Genomic DNA, 27,990 nt, shown 5'->3' with positions numbered 1-27,990 from the left:
GGGTCACCAATTATGGTTTCTAGTTGAATACCACTTTAATTTATCAGAAGGGAAGCAAGATGAAAGCGGATTACTTTTAACACAAATTTATTTAGTTCTATTAAATTACAATCAAGCAAATACTTAAGGATAATCGCGTGACTCTAATATGGGAACAGTTGAAGTGCGTGTCGATCTGAGGACGGGTGGCGACGAAGTGTGGCGGGTTCGCTTGATCCGTTCTTTTCTGGCGGTGAAGGTAGCTCGCTACGTTGAGCTGGTGTTGCCATATTCGATGTGTGTGGGTTGCCACAAGTGATTTTAAAAGAAAGTTATATTTTAATTATAAAATGAAAAATCACGAAGTTAGTGCTTCAAATATAAATTATATTACAAAATAGATAGATTTTACCACAAAGTGATTTTCACTCATGATAATCTTTTCATTTTATTTCCATCTTTACTTGGTAAATACCACAATTTCTAAAATCTATTGTGAGCTTGTTTTTATTGAATATGTTTATTAATGCTGAATGTTTCGAAACACATGTATCAATACTTTTTTAAATAGCGGTATATATCAAGTGCAATTCAAATTTAAACATAAAAATAAATGCTTTACTAGTATATTTCGTAAATAAAAGTTTAACGTGGCTATATTCCTGTAATTTTATTTGAATTTTACTTGGTAAATACTACTATTGCTTAAATCTATTATGACACGTTGATCTTTTTTTTTTTAAATAAACATCTGAATATACCACTTTTAAATAATCAAAATGTCATTCCACAAAGTTAATGCCGAATCAATAAATAATATAATTATGACACGTGTTTCGATGTTTGAAAATGATCTTAACACGTGTCACAACACATTTTAAGTAATAGTGGTATTTACCTAGATATATATATATATATATATATATATATATATATATATATATATATATATATATATATATATATATATATATATATATATATATATATATTTATATAAATATATATATATATATATATATATATATATATATATATAAATTTAAAATGGTGACAATGTGACTTTAATAAATGAAACTTTGACGTAGTAAAAAATATATTCAATAATATTTTTCAAGTGTCTAAAACATGGTTCACAAATTCTGAGTATGACTCAATTTAGAAGTTAAAAAATTGTGAAAGTTCCTAATTTTTTTTAATTTCCAGGAGCAACCTGACACAGCGTTTCGCCGTGACCGACGCGGCCCTTGAGCAGCTGGCCGCCTGGCCGCCCATCACGCTGCCGCCCGAGTCCACCCCTGTGCCGGAGCCGGCCTTCCGGCTGCGCTTGTCGCTGCTGAGGTAACAAACAAAACTACTAATAAATACAAGTTTCTAAAACAAATAAATACAAGTATCTAAAACAAATAAATACAAGTTTCTTAAACAAATATATACAAGTTTCTAATACAAATAAATACAAGTTTCAAAAACAAATAAATACAAGTTTCTAAAACAAATAAATACAAATAAAATAACTCCAAAGTAAGTATCGGGTAAGTTGAGTGTCGGGTTGTGGTCCCGTGGTTAGTATCGCGGACTCTTAAGTCAGAGTTTCTCGGTTCGAACCAACTCTACCACGATTTGATACCTATTTCTAATAATGAGCCGCTTAAACTCACAGAAATAGTATGAAATTAAAATATTTGTGTAAATAATAATACAAATATTTCCCTTTTTTTAAATTAAAATACACTTCAAATAAATAAAAAATCGTTAAAAAAAATTGTTTATCGACATTTTATTAAAAAAAATTGTTTGTTTATTATAATATAAATTGTGATGTAAATTATGATTATAATTTAAATGTTTATTATAATTTTATATAAATTTGTAATTTTAATTTTATTATATAAAACATATACTTATGGCTGACTAAGTATGGCACCTTAGTCAGCTATTATTGTAAAAAGTGAGTCTTATAGCCCGTAAAATACGGCATTGAAAATATTAATAAAAGGGTTTATCTCCATCGTTCATTGCGTAGGGAGTCCAGGGTAGGTACTAGAGTTAGGGTGTGATGGAATTCAATATAAGGAAAGCCATCCACAAGTGGCAGTTTGTATTCCCGTCTGCGCCGTGCGGAGTACATCTCGCTATGGGAAGCGTGACGTCACGGCATGCCATGGGCTGTGGAGTGAGCACATCATTCTCAATTAGGTCGAATCAGGAAATACGGGTTCGATAAAAATAAATTTGCCTTTTGTATGGCGGCGGTGCTGAGCGTCTTGCCGATAGCGGAGAAGACCTGCAGGCGATGGAAACATGGGTGAATAACAAGGGTGGCGAACCCGCGGCCCGCGGGTGTCTACTTGCGGCCCGCGGAGCATTTCACATATTTTTTTTAAGTGTACATACTTAAAACCAACGAAAGAACACCCCGCCGTGCGTAGTTCATATCATATCTTACATATGGAAGTATTTCACTATCGTGACAATTTCAAGACCCATATAATGAAGTCAAGTAGTAAAGACGTTGGAACAAAGAAGAGAAGAGTAACATAAGAACTGAGAAGTTTTCTGATTATTTTTTGTATTGCCTAACTCTAATTTAATGAATGTTTCATTCTCATTTTCGTTGTTTATATATATATATATATATATATATATATATATATATATATATATATATATATATATATATATATATATATATATATATATATATATATATATATATATATATATATATATATATATATATATATATATATATATATATATATATATATATATATATATATATATATATATATATATATATATATATATATATATATATATATATATACATATATATATATATATATATATATATATATAAAACAAATTATTTGCTCATTAAATTAATTTAATAATGAAAATTACAGGAAATTCGAAGTGTCCCTAATAATATGGCCACCCACTGTGTATATATATATATATATATATATATATATATATATATATATATATATATATATATATATATATATATACACAGTGGGTGGCCATATTATTAGGGACACTTCGAATTTCCTGTAATTTTCATTATTAAATTAATTTAATGAGCAAATAATTTGTTTTTTTTTTTTTTTTATTGATTGGGGTGCTTTATTTAGATTTAAGAAACAATATTATCATGGATTTAATAATACCAATTTATTTTTATCATAAAAAGTGATTATTCAACAATTTCAAAAAAATCTTAATTTTTAGTAATAACACCCTTTGCTGCGATTACAACTTCCAAACGTCAGGGCATACTTTTTATGCAGATTTTTGCATTGTGCCAGAGATTGGGGTTATTATGCCATACTCTGATAAGAGTTTCTATCATTTGCCGCTTGGTGGTGATGACTTCTTTAGCAATCTCACGTTTCGTTAGTTCCCAAAGGTTTTCAATGGGGTTCATATCCAGCTAATTTCCCGGGTAAGGCAAAACACAGAGGTTTTTTTCAGCCAGGAATGTGATAACACTCCTATATATATATATATATATATATATAATGTGTGCGACGCAAGTGATTTAGTCAGAGCTTTTTTTTAAAACAAACAAAAGAGTTCCCGGAACTCGCTAAAAAAATATTCAAATATCGTTTAAATATTCATTATAATACCATATTTTATCATTTTGATGAATTATATAAATATAGATTGTAATTACGTAAGCACAAACGTTGTTTCGTTTAATTGATTTTAAAAATTAGGTCAGTGTTTGATAATGTCTTAATAAGACGAAACGCGTCACGTATCAACATATACATAAATAAATGTAGAATTCAAATCCAATAAACCTTGTTTAATTTTGGATTCAATAATTCAAAAAAAAAAATGTATCCATGATAAAATGTGCCAGAACGCCGTTCCACCGCATCACATTAAAAAAAAACCCTGATTACTGATTTGTTTTGGATAAAGATTCATACGCATTGAAGGGAAGCCAGAGTAAATTAAAATTTGATTGTAAATTTACTGCAAATGTCTTTGCACTGTTCCGTATCTGTCTGCTGTGCTGGTCGGGGTTGTAGAGGCGTCTGTGTACCGGCTAACGTCGGGTCGGAATCGGATCTAGCTGACTAACTGAACTATCTAACTACTAATCCCTTCCACTGCCTACACCGGGGCGCTTCTAGAAAATTTGGTGGTGGTTTTACAAACTTGTATTTATTTGGATTGGCAGTGACAGGGATATTGAAAGCTTTTAAATGTAAATTCACAGTAAAATCGGGATACAGTTTTATATTATTATTTTTGACATCTCATCAAAGATGGAGAAGAATATGGAAGTCTGGGCATTTACGGGGCTGACGACCGTCATAGGCTGGTTTAAGTGATCACTTTACACACGTGTAACATTCACCAATTCTACCCATTATTGACAACCACATCACTCAAATTCTTGGAAGTTCTATATATATATGAACCAATTTAGAAACCTTGTTCTTGAATCACTAGAACTTCACTAGAGACATCTATTGGTGAGATGTAAAGAATTATATTATATTACAGTATTGTTTCACATTTTAAATAAATTTCACAAATTAGTTTTTTTTTAAAAATTGCTTAGCAAGAGCAGATCTGTCAGGAAGCCTAGATGCTTCTGTATCAGATCTGGGCATGCGGTGGGACAGCTTTCAATAAGACCATGATCTGAGAGGTGTGTACAGTTTTCAAATAAAGTTTTTAAATTCATACCTCAGTTTTTCTCAGTCTTCCTCTGTCTTATAACTTTATTTTACCGTTCTTTTAATGTCTCTGTCACTGCCAATCGAAATAATACAAGTTTGTTTAATCTAATTTAAGTGGACAAACTCAGGTTTGTGAAAAAGATTTGTACACGCTCAAAATATTGGGAGAACTTGATGTTTTCGTTAGAATGCTAGAATTGAAGTAGTCGCTTCATCCTTTAAACTTTAATGGCACAGATAGTTACTTTAATTGGAGTTTTCACCAATTTCCAGACCATAACTTGCCGGTGAAGCCGTAAATGTCCTGAGGCGCCCTATAAAATTAAGATTAAGTGTCGAAATGCAAATATTCACTCAACTAAGGAGCTCGCTCAGAACTCAATTAGGTAGAAGTGGGCGCGTTATGTTTAGTCGAGTTGATAATAATCGCTTGAAGATATTATAGCTGCTGTAAGCAGAATTTGAAATGAATACCTTCGCATAAGACCAGTAGACGCTAGTACTTTTAATAGACACGGGTAAATGAATGAAATAACCGAATTAAATCATGTATTAAAATGACCAATATCCTAAATCATTGTTCCGCAGAGTGTGTGCCGCGGCACACTCGTGTATTGTGGTGTGCCGTGGAAAAAAGTCTAAGTAAATTTTCATATATTCTTTGACCAAAATTTTATTTTAATAGTGTTATATATTTTTTTAAACATTTTAAATTACAGTGTCAGAAAAAATAAAACTTACGACGTTTTGCTTGGCGACACGTCTTGGAAAATGCACTCAAAATTACAAAAACGTGATCACTGACTATTTGATATCTTACTAGCTTAATATTGCCCTGAAAAAAATCCCAAAGGATTTTAAACTTGGATGTATAATATATTGACTTGTTAAAAATATGACTAACTGCATTGATGTTTATTTTCTTGCCAAGCAAAAGTGATTCAAATGACCCCCTCCTAAACATTTTACGTTTGTTAGTTGGTCACTTTCTCCTGTACGACTAAAATATATATAACGCGTTTAGAATAATATTTTCGTCATTATAATTTTTTGAATTGATAAAAAAAAATACGTGAAAATATCGTACAGATGATAACCTTGGATCTCGGAATAATTGTACACACGCAGCTCTTAGACGCCTGTCGGTTCCCACGCTTAGGTACATATATTCGTCCTAAAAGGGTGACAAACAAAGAAAATCGTCGGTCTAGCATGTGAGGATGTGTAACCTACCCTGCCCTACCCTCTTATTATCTGCCCTGTCCACTATTCACCCATTAAGTGAGATCACGTACTAACTGATAGCTTAAGGGCTATCATTCCATTCCTGATAATTACGCTCGCGTGGTCGGAATTATCATTAATATCCATAATATTATCTTGTCTGTTATCATAATGTCAGCAAAACGGCTCCTACATTTATCGCTTGCGTTGTCCTTATTTTTCTTATAAATAATAATAAAATTGAATGCTAGGAACAGAGTACCTACAGTGGAACCTCTCATAACGAATTTAATTCGTTCCAGCATCTTGCTCGCTAAGCGAAACATTTTTCCCATAGAAATCAATGTAAAATACGATTATGCGTTCCAGGCCGAAAGAAAACTTATTTTTTTCTTTTATATTCTTTTAACGTTTATTCAAATAAAATTATGTACTTACAAATTATTAAGGGGTTGTAAAAACATAATATAACTTAGATTTGAAAAAAAACGTTACTAAAAATATGAATTTATGACAAATAATTAATATATTTTAACTAGATAACTTTTTTAAGACATTTTTTCATCCGACGCTTCAAAATTTGGCGAAAATGTGTCACAGCATTATCATTGAATAAATGTATAGCGCGAATAGCCACTTCCTTATTAGGGTGATCATTGTTAGCTTTCATAATTTGATCGATAATGCTTTTTTTATTGGAAAACCAACAGAATATTTAACAAAAATGACGTAATATAATAAAATTTAAAAATAACATTCCAATTAGAGGTTTTCACTTAAGTAATCTAAAAATAAATACAAACTGTACATAAAAGTATAACTATATAATAAACTTACATTACATGTTATTTTTTGACATCTCATCAAAGATAAAGAAGAATTTGGAAGTCTGGGCATTGACGGGGCTGACGACCGTCATCGGCTGGTTTAAGTGATCACTTTACACACGTGTAACATTCACCAATTCTACCCATTATTGACAACCACACTACTCAAATTCTTGGAAATTCTATTAAATGCCCAGACTTCCATATTCTTCTTTATCTTTGATGAGATGTCAAAAAATAATATGAAAATAACTCCTGTAATTGGAGATAATCCAGATTTTGTGAACAAGTATTTGGACACACTCAAAAAGTTGTAAATTACATTACATGTTTTAATCAAATAATAGAAATTTTCTTTATCAACTAGTCAAATAGACATCAACCATGTTTCTCTTAAACGTATTAAACGAAACATTATTGAAGTCTATTTCAGTAAGCATTACATTGCACGTATCGCAGGCTCGATTTAAAAATGAATTTCGGTAGGACTTGGTGTGCATTTTAGGTATTTTAAATAATTTTTGGCATCTGGTCTGTGCTCCCGGGACTCTAAAATTGATGAGTGATAAAAGCTCTGGGCAATCTACATAATTATTTAAAATTTTATACAGGAAAATAAGGTCAGTATTGTTCCTACGTGTTACGAGCTTGTGTAAATTCATAAATTCATTCTTATCTCAGCCCTGCATCATTTCCTTACATCCCCATTCGAACGTCTATCATATTCGTACGCGTACATACATCGTTTTGACGTACATTTCGACTGCTTGTATTTCCTGTATTACTCAAATTACGAACTACCAAAAATAATCGTTAATTTCATTTCCATTTATATTGTAAACCAGCACTTATATACTCGTTTAGTTCTGCAAAACACGGAACTCTTTAGTTAATTGGATATTTCCTGACATTCCTTTCTACGTCTATTGTGTTTACTTCATATACAGTCGAACTCGGTTATTGCGAACACGGTTATAGCGAGATCTCGGATACAACGAGGAAACATTCGTTGATAATTTGGTTTCTGGTTTTCTTTATATATTTGATCACGGTTAGAACGAGCAACTTCTCGGCTATAGCGAGCAAAAAGAGATCCCCTTTTTTTAAATGTTGTGAATATTTTAATGTTTTAAAATATTTTGACCTTAAGCAATAAAATCTAACCGGGCAATTAGACCGTTGCCGCCGGGATCGGATTACGTTTATGACTCTAACTACTATATTGGTATTGTCACCGATAGTAAAAAAAGATTTCACGCATATATGGGTTTAAATTGGATGTTGCAAATTGTAAGCTTTGTCATGTCTGTAAAGACTTACTTTATTACAATAAATAACTTATTTTATAGGTTTTGAACATCAAGTTTCGGAGATTTTTACAATAGTTTCTATATTTTGTATGTTCTATGCTTACTGTGGACATTGTATAATAAAAATTACGAGGTGGGAAATCTCAAATTCTAGAGCAGGTCAGTAAAAACAAACCCTCGAATTATCAACATATCTACTACTAGTAAAAAGTGTCTCAATTCGTGAAAAGGCGGAAATTATTCGTGAAATAGAACATGGCGCGAATAATGTAAAGTGAATAAGAAGCGAAAGCGTATAAAAAGTTTTCATCATTCTCATTGTCAATGTTGTATTTTTATCTACATTTAAAAAGAACATCACGGACTCGAAAAAAAAAACTGTGATTGTACGAATTATGATAAAACTGCTACAATGGTTTTGTACTCAACCAGCACGGGATTTTCCATTTTTTATAGATATACTGGATTGACAGAAAATTTTGACATGTCGCTCACTCCTTTCAAGAACGTCATAAATAAAAAATCGTCAATTTTCAATTGTGGATGTTTTCGGAATGCCCAGAAAATGTACTATATACCAGCAAAAGCGGCATATTTTTAGCTTAATATTTACCTGCTACAGGGCAGAATGTGTTGTTTTTGCATTTTGAAGAAAAGGTATTGTTTAATATTTTTTTTAAATATATTAAATATTTTTCAAATGGAGAAAAACCCTTGAAAGAGATCTGTTGCACAGTAAAAGGTTCAATAAGTGGCTTAATATTTATTTTTAATACATTGTATTATATTTTTAAACTTTAAAAACGTTCTCCTGAAAAATCAAGTTTCTTTATTTATGACGTTCTTGAAAGGAGTGAGCGATGTGTGTAATGGGTGAATTGTATGAATTTTGTTTCATTTGCGACATATGGTGTTATGTGACCATTCCAGATAACATACTTCATATGATGGGTATGTTTAAAAAAAAAACCTTTTCTTGGATGTCACGAGGAACGGTTATAACGAGCAAATTCAGTCGGTCCCTTCATCCTCGTTATAACCGAGTTCGACTGTATGTATATGTACAGTATATACAGGTTCCTTGTTTGCAAGGGTTGTATGAATAGATAATGATGTACCTATAAATTGTGGAATAAAAGCCAGCTAACAACTCCTTTTTTAGTTAGGCGCCATTGTTGACATGCGTAGGCAGGCGGACTACGATTGTAGCCTTTTTGCAATAATTGCTCATATCGCTCACTCCTTTCAAGAACGTCATAAATCAAAAATCGTCAATTTTCAGTTATGCATGTTTTCGGGATGCCCAGAAAATGTACTATATCCCAGCAAAAGAGGCATATTTTTAACTTGATATTTACCCGCTACAGGGCAGAAAGTGTTGTTTTTGCATTTTGAATAAAAGGTACTGTTTAATTTTTTTTTAACATACTATATATTTTTCAAATGCAGAAAAAACCTTCAGGTTTTTCCTAAAAAGATCTGTTGCACAGTAAAAAGTTCAATTAGTGGCTTGGAACTTATTTTTAATACATAGTATTATATTTTTAAACTTTAAAAACGTTCTCCTGAAAAATCTAGTTTTTTTATTTATGACGTTCTTGAAAGGAGTGAGCGATATGTATTTGCACCTTCTGAATTAAGTCTATTATCTCAACAGGGTTTGTTTGATGTCGTAGTAGCAATACAATTTTGAAAAATGAAGAAAAACTCATACTTAACATAAACATATTTTTTTGCAACAATACGATATTTTTTACAATTAAAATGTAACTTTGTTTTAAAATTACTATAAATATGTTTTTATAACTTAATTATAATGTGTACCGGTTTCGAAGCTAGCCGCTTCTTTATCAAGACTGATTAATATTAGTGTTAATCAGTCTTGATAAAGAAGCGGTTAGCTTCGAAACCGGTAGACATTATAATTAATAATAATAATAATAAAACCCTTATCCGCACCCCAATGGTGCATAGGGCACTGTGTCATATTACCGCAGTGTTATCTTGATCGTTTACACTTGAAGGAAAGGTGATCAGCCCTCCGCTTCAGGTACCAGTCCATGGTAATATTGAATAAATATTACAGTGAAAAAATCACTTATATTTATTTTACCCCTCTTGGGAATCGAACCCGGGACCTCCAGAACGGTAGCCGAGCGTGCTGACCATTACACTACGGAGGCGGACATTAATTAAGTTATAATAAAATATTTTTATTGATTTAAAAACAAAATTCGATTTTAATTATAAAATGGAAAATCACAAAGTCAGTGCTTCAAATATAAATTATATACGATATTTTTTGTTTGCAACATTTTAATTGTGTCCAAATACTTGTCTCCGCTTAGGAATTATTTCAAACATTAAACATAGAAGAATATGGGAGTCTGAGTCATTTGCAGGGCTTGCGACCGTCATAGGCTGGTTTTAAGTGATCACTTTACACACGTGTAACATTTACCAATTCCACACATGATTGACAACCACACTACTCAATTTCCGGAACCCCTAGATATATTGATCAAACTCAACATGTTAATAAGTTAATTGTAAAAAATTTAATTGATAATAATGTAATTGCAAATAAGAATGACACTCAAATGTTTTAAATGAAATAAAATAAAATAGTCAAATTATAATTTACATAAAAAAATTACAAGTTAAAGTAAATTTAATCCAGAATACAAATACCTTGCATACAAATAGAAAGAGCCTTTGCTTAATAAAAGCTTTTCCTATTGCAACATAGATGGCGGTACTGAACTCACATGAACTGTGTCACGAGCTTGATCAATATATGTAGGGGTTACGAAAATTGAGTAGTCTGGTTGTCATTCATGGGTAGATTTGGTAAATGCTACACGTTTGTAAAGTAATCACTTAAAACTTGCCTATGACGGTCGTAAGCCATGTAAATGCCCAGACTTCAATATTTTACTTCATCTATATTATTGTTCTTCTTCTGCTTGGTGTAGGCCTTGTGGCTTGTTTTTAAGATTGATTAGCCTCCTGCGATGTCGTTTCCCAGCTGTCGATCCATCTCTTTGGTGATCTGTCCGGGAGTCGTCTACCTTTGGGATTGGCTGTGAAATGCAATGTGGGGGAGTCTGGATGGTTCCATGTTCCTCACATGTGCATACCATTGTCTCCTTTGATCCCTTCCCCACCTAACGACATCTTCGATCTCGCATATTTCCCTTATCCTGGCGTCATCAATGTCGAGATGTCAAAAAAATAGATTTTTGTAGGATATTTTTTTACTTGATTTCAGGAAAAAGATCAGCTCTGAAGAAAGCTCCATTTCTGAAGTGATGCAATGGTACACCGCCGTGAATGCAGCCCTCCTGGAACACCTCACTAACCATATTAAGGAAGCAGACAGCAGCACCATTTGGAGGTGACACAAAGTTTTTATTTTTATTTTATTTATTATTTAATTTAGTTACATTTTTTATACAATTTCTATGCATTTCTATTTAAGGCCAAGTAATTGTTAAATCCCAACTTTATTTTCTCTAAATCCAGATAACCTTTTACGTAAATGATGGTTTGGGCATGCGAAACGAATGAGTGTAGAAAGAACGGTACAAAAAATTTATGGGGTGAATGTTGTTGAAAATAGGAGCAGAAGAGGACCGAGAAAAACGTGGCAAGACCAAGAATGTCAAATGCTTAGGCTTTGTTAGGTCAAAAGTCAAAATATTAGGTGGGTATGTACAAGGAGATGAACTTGGAAGAAGCGAAGAATGTTTGCAAAGACAAAGAGATGTGTGGCGTCCTATTCTTCTGCCTACCCCAGTAGTAAATGATGTGATGGTTAATTAGTTTGTTAGTTAGTTAGTGTGGATGTAGCTGACAGTTGCATTTGAAATATTATTGATGAATTCATTTGTTATTTTAAATATGCTTCTTACCTTGTGTTTTCTCATTTATTTCTTTTAAATATGCTTCTTGTGCCTATTTATTACACCAGTTTACTGTTTTTATATTTTGCCATGTATAGTATTAGTTTTGGTTATTTAAAAAAAACCTTTTTTGTTACTTTATTATTTGTGTTCCAGTCTTGTTAACCTTAATCCCATGTCCCAAAATGAGAAATAAAAATTACTCATCGGGAATATTATATGTAAATATGATTTTTGTATGTAATATGTTTTGAAATAAATAAATAAATAAAATAGATAAAAATTAGCTTGTGCCAATCAAATTGACCGTTAGGTTTGAGATTTCAGGTACCTGGTGGGTTTTAAGAACCTACTGCGCAGTATCGAGAGCGTCGGAGTGACCTCCATGCTGGGCATCAGCTACTATGGAAGGGGTCGGCTCACCGCAGAGAAGCACATTGACTATGTGTCCAACTACACCCTCGGACAAGACCTGCTGGACACCGTGCTCAACTATGTACCGGGGTTGCGGGCAACCGCGAATCTAACGCAGTACGCTGTCGTCAAGAAGAGGTAAAACAGGGCTTTGTGTCTTGCTTTCATATTTATTTAAATAAATATTATTGTACAGTCGGTTTTATTCATTTTTTACTGCTAGAACATCCAGGTGTTGTTTTTTCTGACCCTATCTATTTTAATTATCTAACTATGGTGATATTCGAGAAATGTCTGAGACATCCCACCTTCAGACAAAACTGTCCTTTGAACTAATTATGCGCAGAGTTCACCTATGTTTCGAATGGCTAGTGAGTACAACTCATGTTTTAGCCAAGTTGACATTTTCAATTGCGGAAAATCTGTGTTGAAAAGTCAAATGGTGAGCATATTGTCCGCTCAGGATCTTTAAAAACTATGCTTCTCAGCATTGTATGTATGTCCCTACTAGAATCAACATCACACACACACACACACATTCATTTATTTGCTAGATCTACACTAAATATTTTGTACTAATCTTTATGTTTCTGTGGTTAACTACAGTTTGCTTTTTTAATGTATATCTTTTAATGTTTTGTTTTACATATGTTGCTGTTGTTAGCCCAAATAAAAAATAAAAAGATTAAAAACCCTTAAAATAGAAGCTTTGCAGGTTATTCCTTTTTTTAATAAAATTAAAATACTATTTTACAACTATTTATCCTTGGAGCCCCAATTGTCCATCATATTCCTTCAAATCAAATCCAGAAACCAAATTAAACAACTACACTCATAAATAAGTTATAAATATATACTTAAGGACCTATTAATATTGTGAGTGTCAACTTCAGATGAAGCATCTTTCGTTTTTATACAAAAGAAGATGGAAGTCTGAGCATCCCAGGGCTTGAGGCATCCCTGGCATTCGGTTGTCATCTTCTTTCATATATAAACGATAGATGCTTCATCTCAAGTTAAGACACGTATAATAGTGAATAATCCAGTTTCTGATAATGATATTAATGGACTTTTTGATTTATTGTATTATTTGTCAATTGACAGAAGTGAATTAATTGTGCGGAACAAGGAAAGAACTGGAAGTGTGGAGGAGGCCAAGGAATACTATGATGCGACAGCTATCTACGTGGACCAGCTGAGAGAGCTCCAGAGGGAACTTAGAGGATACATCAAGTACATTACTATCCTTTTCAATTTTCCCTTTTTTATCCCAAATAAATAACTCTTTTAAACTCATAAGATTGTTACTATTGTTGTTGAAATCTGTAAAGAAATAAGGGAGATGTACGGGATTAAACTATCATTTTTATAATGGAGACAAAAATTTACAATTTGTGATGTCATCAAAAGTGATGTCATTCGTTGTTTCAACTGCAAAAATAGAAATTGTAAAAATCGTGCCCTGTTGACAATAACTTGTGATCATAATGTGTATTGTATATTTAAATTTGATTTGAACCTTAGATTAGGGGTGGAAAACAGATGTAAAACAGTACTTATTGAATTTGTGAAGCAGTTATAAAAAAGTATCTATTGAATTTGTGACACAGTTATAAAACAGTACCTTTTGAATTTGTGAAACAATTTTATCGACGGCCCCTACGTAAAGTACTCTATCTGCAAATCTGTTACTTTACAGGAGATAGCTTAGAAGATTTTATCAACGTATTTTTTAAAATTATTTAACGGTTTTATCTGAAATTCTAAATTAGTTTAAAACGTTCAAAAACATGATAAAATAATGTATTAAATCGTTTGAAAACTTTATGTTTTGTCAAAATTAAGTAGTTAGCGTTTTAGGAGATCAGTTCATTTCGAAAATTCGATGTAGATAGCGTCTTATGCACCTGAAAACTAGGCATAATTTTTTTTTTTGTTTCTTTATATTTGTAGATAACGGTCAGTTGATAACATACACCAAATATCTCAAAATTGACAAAAATGTAGTTAGAGCACTTTGCGTAGGGCACGTCGGTATAACAGTACCTATTAAATTTGTGAAACAGTTGTAACAGTTTTGAATTTTCAGGGATAAAGTTGAGAAGACAATAAGCGAAGCACGCCAATCGGAAATGTTGGGATTTGCAATATTAGTATTGGTCCTGGCTCTATCTCCGGTAATTATTGCTTTGGTCAGAAGCGCTGTGAACACAATACAGGTAACTCCGCTTGCAATTTATTTAGTACAACTCCACCTCTGTCACCCGTATACAGTGAAAACTTCTATCTATCGCTTTTAAAGGGACCTATTAAAATAAACTATGAATGCGGGAAAACAATGAATGCAGGATTAAGAGGTCAATACGCAAATAGATACGACCGAGTAAAGATACCGTTACTAACCCGTATTTAAAAAAATACTTTTGTTTTTTAACTGCTTTATTTTCGTAAGTCAATAGTATATTTTCGGCTTTGCAAATAGTATTTTTTTCAGCATCGGTTATTGAATGTGCGTTGTAGAAAGTTTTCTTTCAAAGAGTGTGCACACTTCTGGAAATGCAAGTACAGGCAGCGACTCCTTTTCATCAATATCGACCTCTCCTGCTATCGGTTACACAAGCTTTCGATAGTTTCTATCCCATACGTTGCCGTTGAATGTAAGAAAATTGGAAAAAATGTAAAAAAAAACAGACAAAATGTATCAAATATGCAGCTTAATTCGAACAATAAATGCGGTAAATGGTGATAGAGAAACGATCGATGCGATTTAGTTTAGTATGAAATTAAGTCGGGATAGAAGAAATAAACGACACATTCGGGAAAACGATTATTCGAGGAACGATAGACAGAGGTTTCACTGTATTTCAAAACCAAGGCCTACATGTTCCAAGAAATTCCGTTCCAAACCTAATACGTGAGTTCAATTTCATCAGATCACCAAAAGGGTTTCCTATCATTAACAACTTCATCACCACTTAGCATCCACCATCTCCCACCAAAGAAATATTCAATAAATTATAAAGTACAACAGTCAAATGATTATGCACTTAAACAATTCTTACAAATGGATTTAAGAATTTTTCTCACATAACGCAAGAAAGCACCTCCAAGCAATTACCAACTAACACACTTTATGGTGATGTACATAGAACTAAATATTCCAAAACACATCAAACAAAACCTTACACATACCTCTTTTGGTCAAAGGAACTTTGCTAATTATGCAATAAAGTTGTACAACCTGCTTCCATTATCCATAAAGGCATTAAAAATAGAGACTTAATATAAAAAAGCTATTCATAAGTGGATAACGGATGTGGGTAGATCTGAAATAGATTGTATCATACGGCCATGTCGTATTTGATTGCATGAACAATTTTCTTTTATTATAATTGTATAAATAAATATTGTAAAATGTGTCCTCGGCACGGGAAAACTCAGAGATGGCACATTATAGTAATTTTTAATTATGTACATGATGATAGGTGATATATGCCCATAATTCAATTTTCTGTCTTATTAAAAACGAGCTCTGCTGACACATGCTTTGTTTCAGATGTACGCTACACATTTGTCAGAAAAAGCCCAAGAGCTGAAAAGAGAAAAGCAACTCTCCGATACTCTTCTGTGCCAAATGTTACCACCGAGTGTAGCTATGAGGCTCAAAAGGGAACAGCAGGTTGGTTTTCTATCTATTCATTTTATAAACAGTGGCATTTTTTTATAATTGAAACCATTGGCTCCCAAACTTTTTCACCAAGCATACCTATACCTGCCTGGTATTGAATTTTTGTACACTTATCAAGTGTTTGGTACAAGTATTTACAACACCTGTACCTGTACAACAGTTGTTATTCACCGATGACATAGACCCCTTGCGAGTCAAATTCCACGCTTGGGGGTCTATATAGATCACTATGGAGAACTGCAATACAGTGCAATACAGGTAAGGAGTCAGTAGGAGGCAGAATCGTGCATTCTATATAGGCAGAAAAGCAGTGCCTACCTAAGATAGATTGTAGGATGCGCCTACCCTGGATTACTCGCGTTCCATATAGAAACATGGCCAGTGCCTACTATGCCTTATCCTTACCCAACCCTAAACTCTATGCATACCACTCGCAGAAGATATATGTAATATAACTAAATACATAAGTATTTATCAGGAACTAATATTTTAAGGACCTTTTTAAGTGATATTCTGCTTTTTTTAAGTATAACAATGTTTAATACATTTCAATAAGGGTTAAAATAAGTCATTAAAGAATAAAGACATCCAAGATCTGGAAGATAGATCAAACAAAAAGAGAAAACTTAACATTTAAAATTATATAAACATAGTACATACCTACATCTCGCTCGCACCTTTCAACAACGTCATAAATAAATAAAAAATGTCAATTTTCAGCTGTGCATGTTTTCGGAATGCCCTTAAAATGTACTATATCCCAGCAAAAGCAGCATATTTTAAACTTAATATTTACCCGCTACAGGGCAGAAAGTGTTGTTTTTGCATTTTGAAGATAACATATTGTTTAATTACTTTTTTTAATAAACTAAATATTTTTCAAATGGAGACAAAACGTTTAGGTTTTACTTAAAAATACATGTTGCACAGTAAATAGATCAATATAAGTGGCTTGATATTTATTTTTAAAACATTTTATTATATTCTTAAACTTTAAAAATGATCTCCTGAAAAATTAAGTTTATTGATATATGACGTTGTTGAAAGGAGTGAGCGATGTATCATTAAATATTATAGGAATATGTAATTATACTTCAAATGTTATTTTTTATCAGGTGCCAGCAGAATTCTTTTCAGCTGTGAGCATATACTTCAGCGATATTGAAGGATTCACTGAAATAGCTGCTGGGACCACACCACTTCAGGTCAGATGTCATTTGAATACCTTTATAATTTATGATAATTAGTTTCGTATAGATTTGTATAGTATCAATAAAATGTGAAAAATATTCTGTAATTCTTCTCTTCTCCGTCGTATTTCTCATTACTGAGGGTAGTGACCCTTGTGGAAGCAATAAATCTTCTCCAGCTATCCCTTGACTGCGCTGCACGTAGCGCTCCAACCACCGAGGTGCCTGCTACTGCCTTAACTTGGTATTCTGTAATGATAACCTCAATTTGAAACATTTCCAAAGAATGTTTAGGTGTTATGTTTGGTCAGAATTTTTATCCCAAGTTGAATCGTCGAATATTGACCCTCAAGATCGCATTGCTATGAACCAGTTATAGGTATTCCAAATCTGGTGACATCGTAGAATTCTACGCATTTCATGGACCGATATGATCAGCAATGCAAATGTGCTCCGAAGAGCAAGAGTAGAAAGACATTTGGTAACTAACATCAAAGTTCGGAAGGTGTCCTATCTGGGGCATGTGCTTGGAGAAGATAAGTATGAGCTATTGGACCTAATCAAAAAAGGCAAAATAGAATGTCAAGAAGGTGTGCAGAAGGCAGATCTCCTGGCTCTGGATATGAGATTGGAAGGAGGTCAGAACAGTTGAGACGCTGTTTAGAGCTGCCCAAGATAAGGGGACACATACTCTCAAATGATCAACGTCAGGGGGACCTGACACATAAAGAAGAAGAAGATTTATACATATTCATAGACATTTTATTTTCTTTATAGGTGGTCATGTTCTTGAATTCCATCTACCGTTTATTTGATGCCAAAATTGAATGCTACGATGTGTATAAAGTGGAGACTATCGGAGACTCCTACATGGTGGCATCAGGATTACCAGTAAAAAATGGTAAGCTAAGAGTCATAGTTCCAATCCTGGTGTATGAAACAGAAGCTAGCAGTTGACAAAAGAAGGATAAAAGTAGACTGAATGCAGTCAAAATGCGTTCTCTCAGTCAAATGTGCAGCTTAACGATGTGTGATAGATGTTCGAACTGTGATATAAGGAAAGAATGCAAGGCTGTGATAGGCATTATCGATAAAATTAACAAAAATGTATTGAGGATGAGTGAAGATACATAATAAAACCAATTTACAGGGTGAATGTGATTGGTAATAGAAGCAGAGGAAGACTTAACGCAAAGCTTGCTAAACACTAGGGTGGATGCTGTTGTTAAAATTAAATACAAACCTTTCTAAAGTTACCTTTCCAGCGCATAAACATTAATTTCCCATTTAGATTTAATTTTCCATTTAGATTTAATTTCCCATTAGATTCCCAGGGGGGATGAAAAATACAAGAGTGATTTTACACTGTAATATTTATTTAATATTACCCTGGACTGGTCCCTGAAACACATGAGTGATCACCTTGCTCATGTAAGCAATGATCAAGATAATACTGTGTCAATATGATGCAGTGCCCTATGCACCACTGGGCGCGGATAAGGGTTAGAAGAAGATATATTAAAAATTATAAATGGATAAGTAAAAATTAAATTAATATGTAAACATAAGTAAAATTTGTCTGTTATTTGGGATTTGTCAGGGGACAAGCACGCCACGGAGATAGCGTGCATGGCGCTGGAGCTGCTGGAGGCGGGCGCGCGCTGCCGGGCGCCGCACCGCGCGGGTGAGCCGCTGCGCATGCGCTGCGGCCTGCACACGGGGCCCTGCGTGGCCGGCGTGGTCGGCTCCAAGATGCCCCGCTACTGCCTCTTCGGGGACACCGTCAACACGGCCAGCCGCATGGAGTCAACGGGAGAAGGTGACATAACAAAGCTGTATGAAAATCTTAAGGTGGGGACTGACCGGAACATTTCGTCGTAACGTAACATTCGCGCCGAGCATCCGTACATTCGCGCCGAGTACTCGGAACGAGCTCGGCTCGCTGTACTGACTATACCAATGCTTGCATCGTAACGTGTTACGTTACAACGAAATGACTCCGGTCAGTCCCCACCATTAGGTTTTCAGCTGTTATGATGAACTTTTCTGGATTATTATTTTATTTTATGTGGGAATTTTACAGAATCTTCTGTTTGTGTCATGTCAGGTTCCCCTGATGTCGACTATCACTTGAGAGTAATTATCCTTGTCTAAACAGCGCCTTGACGATCCTGATCCCCATCCAATCTCATATATTGTGGAGCCAGGAGCCCTATCTTCTGCCTCTATTTTGCCCTTTATGATTAGGTGCAATATCTCGTAATTCTCTCCTCTCAACACATGCTCCACATATGACACCTTCCGGACCTTGATATCAGACAGCAACTGTCTCCCTGCTCTTGCTCTTTGGAGCACATTTGCGTTGCTGACCATATTGGTCCATGGAATGCTTAGCGTTCTACGATATAGCCACATTTCGAATGCCTCTAGTTGGTCCATAGTACTGACATTGAGGGTCCAAGATTCAATTCCCTATAGAAGTGCTGACCAGACATAACACCGAACGATTCTCTGCCGAAGCTTCAGATTGAGGCTGTTGTTACAGAATATTTGAACAGCAATACAACTTAATAAATAAATAAAGATAAACAAATGCAAAAAATCTACGTCTTGGATTTGGAACTAAATAATGGTAAATTAGGTTCTGAAAATGTATTTCTTCCCATCACTTGTTTATTATTGGATTGTGACAATAGTTTAATTATGGCAATGTTTACATCTCCCACAGCTCTCAAAATCCACATAAGCGAGGACATGAAACTAGCCCTGGAAGCCGCTGGCGGATTCCGCATGGAAAGAAGGGGCCTTGTCCATGTCAAGGTGAAACTAATTAATAACATTTGCTGACTTTACATAACCACACTTCACTCATGGGAAAGCATGGAGGACTGACCTTGCCGTCATGTTGATTTATGATCAAAATCAACAATTTATTATTATTTATTCATTACTTATTAGACACCGGATTATTCACCCTACTTATGATATATCAATATTAAAGGTGCCTCTCCGAAGATGAAGCATCTAACATTTTTTTTATGTGATAGAAGATGGAAGTCTGAGCATCCCAGGGCTTACGCCCTACTTGGCTGTCTTTACTGATCACTTTTTACACTTGTGTAACGTTCACCATTCTGCCCATTATTGAACATCCATATTACATTAATTTTTGTAATTTGTATGTCTTGGTCTTGAATTGTCTTGAATCCCTTTCAGATTCAATAGATTTGGAAGTATGACTGAGTGCTAATTTCTCAACTGGTGGCGCCACAATCACCCATATTCCAAATCTATTGAGGCCCTGGGATACTCCATCATCATTTATAAAAATAACTTCCATCATCTTTTATAAAAATAAAAAGAGATATTTTTCATCTCAAGTTAAAAAACACCTATAATGATCAAGATGAACACTATGTAGATCTGACGCAGTGTCCTATTTACTACTAGGTATGAGAGAAGGGGTCAGAATAGCACACAAAATATTAAATGCCGGGTTGTGGTCCCGTGGTTAGTGTCGCGGACTCTTAAGTCAGAGTTTCTCGGTTCGAACCCACTCTACCACAATTTGATACCTATTTCTAATAATGAGCCGCCAAGACTCACAGAAATAATATGAAATTTAAATATTTGTGCAAGTGTAGTAAACCATGAATGAGTTTTTTTTTTGGAAAGTACCCAAAATTGAGTGTAATATGCCACTAACAACTGGTATTAATTATTATTATGCTGTAAATTAACAATTTTATTATTATATAAATGATTACTTATAAATACTAACTCATATGTTTTTGTTATGTTTATGAAATGAGTATAAACATATAAGATTCAGTAATTGGATGGGTTTCTTTTTGATGATTTCCAGGGCAAAGGTCCCATGACCACGTACTGGCTGACGCAGCGCGAGGGCGGGGTCCCCCGGGAGTCCTCTTCCCAGTGGAGCCCTAACGAGGACCAGAAGCCCATGTACTTGCAGAGACTTCACTCCAGAAAAGCCAAATCTCACAAGACCTCCTAATTCTATTCAAATTGCTATAAGTATACATTTCTCAGCATTCCTCAGTAATTCCTTTACTGTCCAAGTGGCTAGACTCTGGAATGAACTACCTCTACACGTAAAAAATGCACCTTCTATTTTAACCTTCAAAAAACGCCTGAAACATTATCTTACCTTAGAACCCTAACTGTCCATCTCCTCCTCCCCTGACCCCTCCTCTCTTCCTTAAACTTTCTACCTGATTCCCTTTTCCCATGCCTTCCTTACTCTATCGTCATTTTGTTTTTCTATTCATGTTACCCTGTTTAAATTCTTAATTTGTAATTATGCTCTCTTATGTTTCTTTGTTTTTCTTTTTTCTTATCCTTGTCTTAACCTGTTCAAGCATTATCTCCCCACTAATTTCTAACAGACATCAAAAGGTACAAGCCTAGATCACACTAGTTCACACTAGTCTGTTTTTTTTGGTTGGTTGGAAGATATTGCTTTATAGCAATAAGCCCGCCAATGTACACACATATTGTACAAAAGTTCAAATAAAAAAATAAATAAATTTCTCATTCCGCCATTTTATATCCTGGAACAAGCAGTTCTTCCTCGTAAATTTCCAGTTAGTTTTTGTATAAGTACAGACTTCAAAAAAATCTTACTGTTAAAACCTCACAAATTTAAACCCCAAGGCTTGTATTAATCACTTAATGCTTTTGAATGAGCATTTTTCGCAGACAGTACGTATATCATTTGACTTTTTTGCATTACATAAGATAGTCGTAAATAACCCAACTAAACTCGCCAGTTGCCACTTAAAGCTTTTTATTGAAATTTATTGAAAATTCTTCAATAAATGACCAAATTTTATCTTATTATTACATTATAGTTAAGGTGTTTGTGGACTACACGGAATTTTACCGTCCGGCACTTCAGTTAGCATGATAAACGGATGATTGGCTTGGATTGGCTTGTGCTTTTTGCCGTCTTTCTTCGGATCGGTGCGTGATCAAGGTGGACATGGTGGTAAATTCTACCACGCTAAACTGTTGTAGACGCTTTTATTTACTAAAACTGGAATGCCGGACGGTAAAATTCCGTGTAGTGCACAAGCGCTCTTCGACTTGTTTAATTTTTTTATACGAGGTTAATTTTTTTTAAATTTTTATTGCTTGTTTTGTTTTATTTTAACCAAATAACTTTTAAATTTTGTAAATTCATAAATGCAAAATAAAATAACCTTTAAAAAACTGAGCTTTAATTTTAACATAAAGTTGATTAATTTAACCTACCTAGACCAAGGGTATCTTGTATCTTGATAATTATTTGAGTGATTTGGTCTATTTTTTTTTGTAATATTTTTAAGAATACTTTGCAATTTCATTTGAATAATAAAATTTGTCCATTGTTCCCGAGAAGTTAAAAACAAAAAGTTCAAGAAAATAAATGTTCAAAGATTTAAATCAAAATTAACGTGTAAATTTACAAATTTAAAATGCAGTTTGTTTTAACATAGATTTGTTATAAATATATTATTTACTGTCAATTAAAACACTGAAAGGGCTCACTTTGACAGCCTTCATACACCACGCCATCTTAAATTTGATCATATATAGTTAAATATATGCTGTAATGTTTGAAAATTAGATGAATGTTGTTTTGTGATGTGTTGATACTATTCAATTAAATTAAATACATTATCAAAAGTAAAAAGGTGTATTCATTGTTTAAACGATACTAGAATTACTGGAGTGTGTAATTCATCAGAAATGGTATTGTTTAAACAGTTACAATTGCCACAATACAAAAAAAAACAGTACTGAGTTAAAGTTAAATATTACGGGCTCGGGTATCGGGAATAATAACTCGTGATTAGGATGCAGTCGGTTTATTCAGCAGGTCGCTATGACAGTACATACAAGGACAAGTGTGTGCAGTCTCCTTTGTGTCCATCTCATAAGGAGTCGGGTCTAATAACAAAAACATTCCCCGCATTCACAAATGCCCTGCCTTAGCGGGCACTTGGGTTGTTAGGTTGTTGGGTTGTTCAAGTTGTTAGAACTATTTCGCCGTAACAATAATATGGAATTTAAGTGAAGACATTTTACCCAAAATTAACCTAACCTTATATAAAAAAGGCATTCCGAGACAATGGAATGTCATCGAGCCTATTTTAAAACAAATCCGTTAAATTAGAAAGCTTTCTACATTAAAGCCATCCATTTAACTAGAATGCTTTCTAATTTACAGCAATCTATTAAACTAGAATGCATTATAATTTCATGGATTATTTTAATCTAATTGAAATTCGTGAATATATTTCATAATTTAATAACAGGAAACGAATGAAAAATAAAAGAGTTCATAATTTTAAAATTATTTATTCCAAATTAAGAAATATTTACAAAATTTATTCTTAAAAAATATTTAAACATCACAAAATACTTTTCTATCCATACTAAATTACACACTTCCTTAAATTCCTTGAAAATTCTTACAGAGCCGCTGCATAATTTGATGAAAAATATTTCTCGCTACAGACTTTTCAAGTATATTTTCCCCTATCCACATCCAATGATCCATGGAGCACTGAGTCAGAACAATGCAGTGTTAACCTGATCGTTAATTACATGAAGATAAGATAATCAGTTCCATGCTCCAGATTTCATAGGATACAAATGACTTAAGTGACATAGCTCAGGGTGAAGAATATTACTACAATATGGAAAAAGAAAAGAAAGAAAAATAGCAAGTGGAAGATAGAGCATAGTAGCAATGACCAGAGCACACAGGTTGTATACCCGTACTCATACAAGCTTCTGCAAGTTGTACACTTTATGATGGACAAATCCCTGAAGATGGTATTTTTGTATGTTTGTAAAAATAATTTAGCATGGAATTTAAAGGAAATGCACAATTTTACGGAAAATCATATTTATTCTTTATTGTATCTGTTAAAAATAAAAGTCAATTTATGTCCGAAAAAAAAATTAAAACTAGAATAGCAACCTCCATTGAAAATAATGTCTAGATAGATCTTCAAGGAATTTATTATATTTTATTCAACTAACATTTTACGAAAATAACAGAATGGTAAAAACACATTGTGTGAATCAATACTTTGACATAAAAAATATAGAGCTAACGTCATCATTTGCAATATTCCAGAAGTTAACTTTTACAGGTAAATAACTGATTTACTTCAAATATTTAAAAAAAATTATATGAAAAGTTATTAAATCTTATGGTTGATAAAAATACAAAAAAAACATACCTGTGATAGCTGTAGTTTTAAAAAAATATACACTTTCGTTGCTAAAATAAAAGAAATAAGTTTTTTTACACTGGCTTCATAATCTGACCAACCTGACCAATCTGACCATAATCTGACCAATCTGACCAATCTGACCAATCTGGCTTCCATATCATCATTTGTAATAACACCTCGATATGAAACACGAGTAGATTTTGTTTTGTCAAGTCCCATATTAGGCGAACATGTCCTCTCTGTCCGCAAGTTGTGTGCCGCCCTCCTCCATGGAGGCGAAGTTCATGAAATGCGCCGGGCGATGTACCTCGTGATAGAACTCCCTGGGGTTGCCGAGTTGCACCGAATATTTCATGTTTGGGTCGTGACGGACACCTGGAATATAAAAAAAATACATTTGAAAAAAAAATCATATCTCGACCCTGTTCTAGCACTGTTCTGTTATGTTTTTACCGCTTAAAAAAAATCAAAATGAGAAAATGAATTTTCCATCTATATTGTCAATTTATCTTGTATTCTATGGATTTTAAAAGGGTTTTTTTTTCATGTAACGCGGTGGAACGGCATTCTGGCACCTTTTTTCACGGATATATATTTTTTTAATTTTCAAAAACAATTAGACGAAACAGTGTTAAAATGATAAAATATGGTATTGTAATGAATATTTAAATATTTGAATATAATATTTTTTAAGCAAAAAGCTTTGACATGAAGCGAGTTTTGGGACCTTTTTTGTTTAAAATAAAAACCCTGGATTTAAATATTCTAATTTTTAACACTTTATTATCAGACACTGTCCTCTCACCCTACAAATGGTATATCAATATTATAGGTGTCTCAACTTGCGATGAGATGTAAGACAATCGTATGAGCATGTGAGGAGAATGGAACCATCCAGACTCCCCCACATTGCACTGCACGGCCAACCCCAAGGTAGACAATTCCCAAGCAGACCACCAAAGAGATGGATCGATAGCTGGGAATCAACATCGCAGGAGGCCATTTCCTTTTAAAAACAAGCCAAAAGGCCTACGCCAAGCAGAAGAAGAAAGAAGAAGAACTTGTGATGAAATTTAGAATTTGACTGGCTTAAGTGATCACTTTATACACTTTTTAAGTTCAAGGAAAATGCCAGATCATAAATTCTGGGAAGCTCTGATTTCCATCTTCTTTCAGTTTGGCGGTGATTTGTGATAAGTATACTGAGGGCCAGGCGGCAGACCGAGTATAATTAGGGTTTGGGGTTGATGAAAAAAGCGCCCGCAAACTGTATGAAGGCTATTAAGGATTATAACAAGTTACATCTATGATATTGCATTGCGTGTGGGCTCACCCATGAAGTTGTAGTTCCAGCTGCCCTGCGCGGGCACCATGAAGTAGCCCAGGAAGCGGTCCGAGAGCAGCATCTGCACCTTCTCGTAGTGGCTGGGCAGGTAGCCCTTGGGGTTGTTGCCCTTGTCCGTGTTGCGCGAGCCCCACTCGAAGCCCGACGGCGTGAGCTTGTAGGCCGTCAGCGAGCACGAGCCCGGCGTGAAGGAGCACGTGATCACGATGGTCTTCTCCCCGTCCCACGACGGGTTGTCCGACATTATCTTGGCGTGCGTCGTGATGTCCTGGACAAACAATCAACACACCTATTATACTCAAATGCAATCATTAACAAACAGTGGTGGCCAAATGTATAAGGCACCCCCTATAGAATTGGTTTACGCAATCTTTTCGGATTGTATCGTATTTTGATGGATTTTACCTGCTATCCCGACCTAAAACAGCTAGGGGCGTGCTTTACTCAAAAACTCTCTTTTTACTAATTTCAAGGGTCAGTTTTATATGTGAAACATTGCTCTCTAGTTATTTTGTCCGCCTCCGCAGTGTAATGGCCAGCACGCTCGGCTACCGTTCTGGAGGTCCCGGGTTCAGATTCCCAGGGGGGGGTCAAATGAATATAAGTGATTTTTCCACTCTAATATTTATCCTATATTACCCCGGACTGGTACCTGAAGCGGAGGGGTGATCACCTTTCCTTCGTGTGTTAACGATCAAGATAACACTGCGTTTGTATGATCCAGTGCCCTATGCACCAGTGGGGTGCGGATAAGGGTTTGAATGAAAAAAAATGAATATGTTAATCAGTGAAAAAGTTAATTTTTTTTGTATTTTTCATTTACACCTTCATTATTTTATATTAAAATGCCAAAAAACGTGATTTGAGTGAAACTATGCGGCCTCAAATAATTGTATTGAATCCGTGGTTAGTGTCGCAGACTATTAAGTCTCAGAGTCTAAGAGTTTCTCACTTCAAACCCACTCTACCACAATTTGATACCTATTTCTAATTATGAGCCACTTAGGCTCACAGAAATAGTATGAAATTGAAATATTTGTGTAAATAATAATAACACAAACAATTCTCTTTTTTTTTAATAAAAAAAAAGGTATCTACTCGCGACTATCTAGAAGAGATACGCCAAATGGATCGGTCACCTGTTGAGACAGGAGGATTTCCTGCACCTGGTAATAAAGGGAACGATAGGACGCCCACGCCGCGAATATCTTTGCGACTTATACAAGGACATATGCTGTTCAACGTATGAGCAGCTGAAGAGGGTTTCGCAAAATAGACTGAGAGCTAAGGAGGTGTCATTTGTTGCTGCAGACCAATCCACGGGATAGCGTGTAACTTTAGTATGATTAATATGGGAAAGATTACCTGCTTCCTGCACTTGATAATAGAGGGCGCGATAGGACGCCCATGCCGCGAATATCTTTACAACTTACACGAAGACATGGGCTGTTCAACTTCAACGTATGAGGAACTGAGGAGGGTTTTGAAGAGACCAATCCACAGGATAGCGTGCAACGTTTGTGTGATCAGTGCGGGAAAGGTTACCTGCGGGGTGAGCTGGGGCAGCTCATTGGGCTGCGTGTGCATCCAGCCAAGGGGCTCCAGGTCGGCCAGGTGTGGATGCTGGGGTACGGCGCGCGGCAGGTGCACGGCCTGGTGCGTGCCCCACTGCGGGGGCACCACGGCCGCGCGCACCTCCCACACCTGCGGGTTGTCCGCCGGGCTGCGCCCGTACAGGTAGCACGCAATCTGGACAACACACACAATCCCAACTATATACCACTGTCATAATCTCATTTTACTTCACAAGGAATCTCATAATGATACTTAATAAAGAAATTCACTGTGATATCTTAACACATTGTTGTCGAGCGTTTTTTTCATCATTAGTATACTAATTAGAGTTGCATACTAATCACAAGTAACCACAAACCCTATTCCGATCTGTACAATGTTGGCGTCTCGCGTTCTACAAAAAGTAAGCAAATAGGACACTCATAAGAGTCTCTAGCTCTCTACCAACAGTATGTAAAAGACGCTTTTAAGCGTTTCCCACAAACAAGTAATCTCACTTTGGTATCTCAACAAGAAATTTAAAAAAAAAATATCACAACTCTCAAAACTCAGTACATCTTAACAAGGAATC

At 34.6% G+C, this 27,990-nt stretch overlaps 2 protein-coding genes across 2 annotated transcripts in view; one reads left to right on the top strand and one right to left on the bottom strand.

The window, feature by feature from the left end:
* The window catches only part of LOC148308021 (uncharacterized), a 38,398-nt gene extending 16,602 nt beyond the window's left edge, over positions 1-21,796 (top strand). Inside the window, exons 4-14 of the mRNA XM_088262449.1 lie at positions 1,186-1,320; positions 11,321-11,446; positions 12,282-12,506; positions 13,473-13,601; positions 14,458-14,587; positions 15,925-16,047; positions 17,172-17,261; positions 18,024-18,147; positions 18,847-19,065; positions 19,975-20,066; positions 21,112-21,796. Of these exons, the coding sequence (XP_088118575.1) occupies positions 1,186-1,320; positions 11,321-11,446; positions 12,282-12,506; positions 13,473-13,601; positions 14,458-14,587; positions 15,925-16,047; positions 17,172-17,261; positions 18,024-18,147; positions 18,847-19,065; positions 19,975-20,066; positions 21,112-21,264 (1,546 nt within the window). The 3' untranslated portion in view covers positions 21,265-21,796. The remainder of the gene's footprint in view (positions 1-1,185; positions 1,321-11,320; positions 11,447-12,281; positions 12,507-13,472; positions 13,602-14,457; positions 14,588-15,924; positions 16,048-17,171; positions 17,262-18,023; positions 18,148-18,846; positions 19,066-19,974; positions 20,067-21,111) is intronic.
* Positions 21,797-23,597: 1,801 nt separating this feature from the next.
* The window catches only part of Prp8 (pre-mRNA processing factor 8), a 39,971-nt gene continuing 35,578 nt past the window's right edge, over positions 23,598-27,990 (bottom strand). The window contains exons 33-35 of the mRNA XM_088262425.1: positions 27,390-27,593; positions 25,833-26,112; positions 23,598-24,874 (exon numbers count right to left, since the gene is read on the bottom strand). Coding sequence (XP_088118551.1) covers positions 24,720-24,874; positions 25,833-26,112; positions 27,390-27,593 — 639 coding nt within the window. The 3' untranslated portion in view covers positions 23,598-24,719. The remainder of the gene's footprint in view (positions 24,875-25,832; positions 26,113-27,389; positions 27,594-27,990) is intronic.

Source organism: Brachycentrus maculatus, unplaced genomic scaffold, assembly GCF_059751285.1.
Source record: "Brachycentrus maculatus isolate JH-2025_06_01 unplaced genomic scaffold, ASM5975128v1 h1tg000180l, whole genome shotgun sequence".
Lineage (NCBI taxonomy): Eukaryota > Metazoa > Arthropoda > Insecta > Trichoptera > Brachycentridae > Brachycentrus > Brachycentrus maculatus.
The sequence above is the reverse complement of the archived record's forward strand: the minus strand, read 5'-3'. Positions and strand labels throughout refer to the sequence as shown.